A 1,587-nucleotide genomic window follows, 5' to 3' on the forward strand; every position below is an offset into this window, starting at 1 on the left:
ATTAAATACGGCTTGCATCGTGAAACGGAGGAGGATAATTAGCTCAATTGTCATTATATTAATTATCAATTGGTATAACTAACTCTATTGTCATTATAATCAATTATTAATTGATACAATTAACTCAATTCTTATTGTATAAATTATGAATTATTATGTCATTATCAATTGCAGTATTATACTTTTCGTTGTCGACTTATTGTGAAAGTAGTGCATGCATAAAGTAAACCTCGGTATTACATTTATACAATATTTAAACAATTAAGTGGATTAATTTTTTGTTCTTCAAATATTTTTACGGAAGTAAAAAAAATAGAGAGAGAGATCGTTAAAAACATTGAATAATTTCTAAATAGAACATGGATGCTAAATAGAGCTACAAAGTATAGTGAGGCGTTCGAGCGTGGCACGCTCGGACGACATTTATGGCGATACCAACCCTCTTCCTCTTCTCATAGTCCAACGCACCCTCGACGTAAATGGCACCGGTCATGTTTTTCACGGCGAATGCACCGCCTATGTTCCCACTCGTGATCTCGTATCGAATACACGAGGCTGCGACAGAAAAGAGTGGGTGTGCTTTTAATAAAAGCAAGGCGCGACTCTCCACCAACGAGGCTTTCGTTGTAATCAAATGAATTCCGAGATAAAAGTTCTCTTGCGTCGGGAGCGAATTTTATCGAATAAAAAAGTTCGCGGAGATGTCAGAAGAGGCGGAGGGAAATGGTGTCCGGAGACTTCGATCGGTCGCCATCCCGAAAGTCTACTCGATATACTTTTGATCTAGTTTGCGATAATTCTCGCGTTCCGAGATATGGGACTCTAGTAAAAGTTACTTGACAATAATGATATTCGGTAAATTCTATTTCAAATCGATTCCGGGAGGTAGAAACGCTCAAAAATTTCACAGACACTGTATCTTCTCCTTTTAGCAGTACAATTTTTTCGCTTCTCAACCATAGATGTACCATTTTCTTTTCATTTTTAATATACCGACATGCATTTTATTAATGCCAAATTTTACGACTAATCAGCGTTATTATTAGGTAATAATATTGCAATAGCTAAACATATTTTGATGTGTAATTCAAGTTATATAATGGTATTCGATTAATTTTAAAACAAAATAGTACAAATATCTGAAAGAATGACTACAGATATGCACGGAGGAGACTGATACATTTATTTTAATTACAAATTATCGATTTTAATTACAAATACTCGCGCTATTCGTTACGCACCATTATCTATTTACACAATACCAGCTGTGTACTCGATTCAGAAAAGAATACATAGTATGGCATCTAATTCGAACGTATTTTGTACACTGAAGCGTAAATACCAATTTCACGTGTATTGCGGATATTTGTTAGAGATCAGAAATTTAAATGCCGTGAAAATTCGTATATAATGGCTGTTTATCCATATTATTCAAAAAGATTAAATGTCGAGCTAGAGTAAACGAGATAAGGTTTTATTTAATTTACGTTCGCGCGGAATGTATTGCGCGCGTAACTTTCCGTACACAATTCGCACAATGCGTTTAAACGAGGTTCACTACGAGGCAAATATTTCCATAATATATAT

General features: G+C 34.8%; 1 protein-coding gene across 1 annotated transcript in view; it reads left to right on the forward strand.

The window, feature by feature from the left end:
• The first annotated feature begins 491 nt into the window (after window positions 1-491).
• LOC105451286 (protein diaphanous homolog 1-like) overlaps window positions 492-1,587 on the forward strand; it is an 11,503-nt gene continuing 10,407 nt past the window's right edge. The window contains exon 1 of the mRNA XM_011691655.1: window positions 492-570. Within this exon, the coding sequence (XP_011689957.1) occupies window positions 492-570 (79 nt within the window). The remainder of the gene's footprint in view (window positions 571-1,587) is intronic.

This window comes from Wasmannia auropunctata, unplaced genomic scaffold (assembly GCF_000956235.1).
Source record: "Wasmannia auropunctata unplaced genomic scaffold, wasmannia.A_1.0 LD336053.1, whole genome shotgun sequence".
Taxonomy (NCBI): Eukaryota; Metazoa; Arthropoda; class Insecta; order Hymenoptera; family Formicidae; genus Wasmannia; species Wasmannia auropunctata.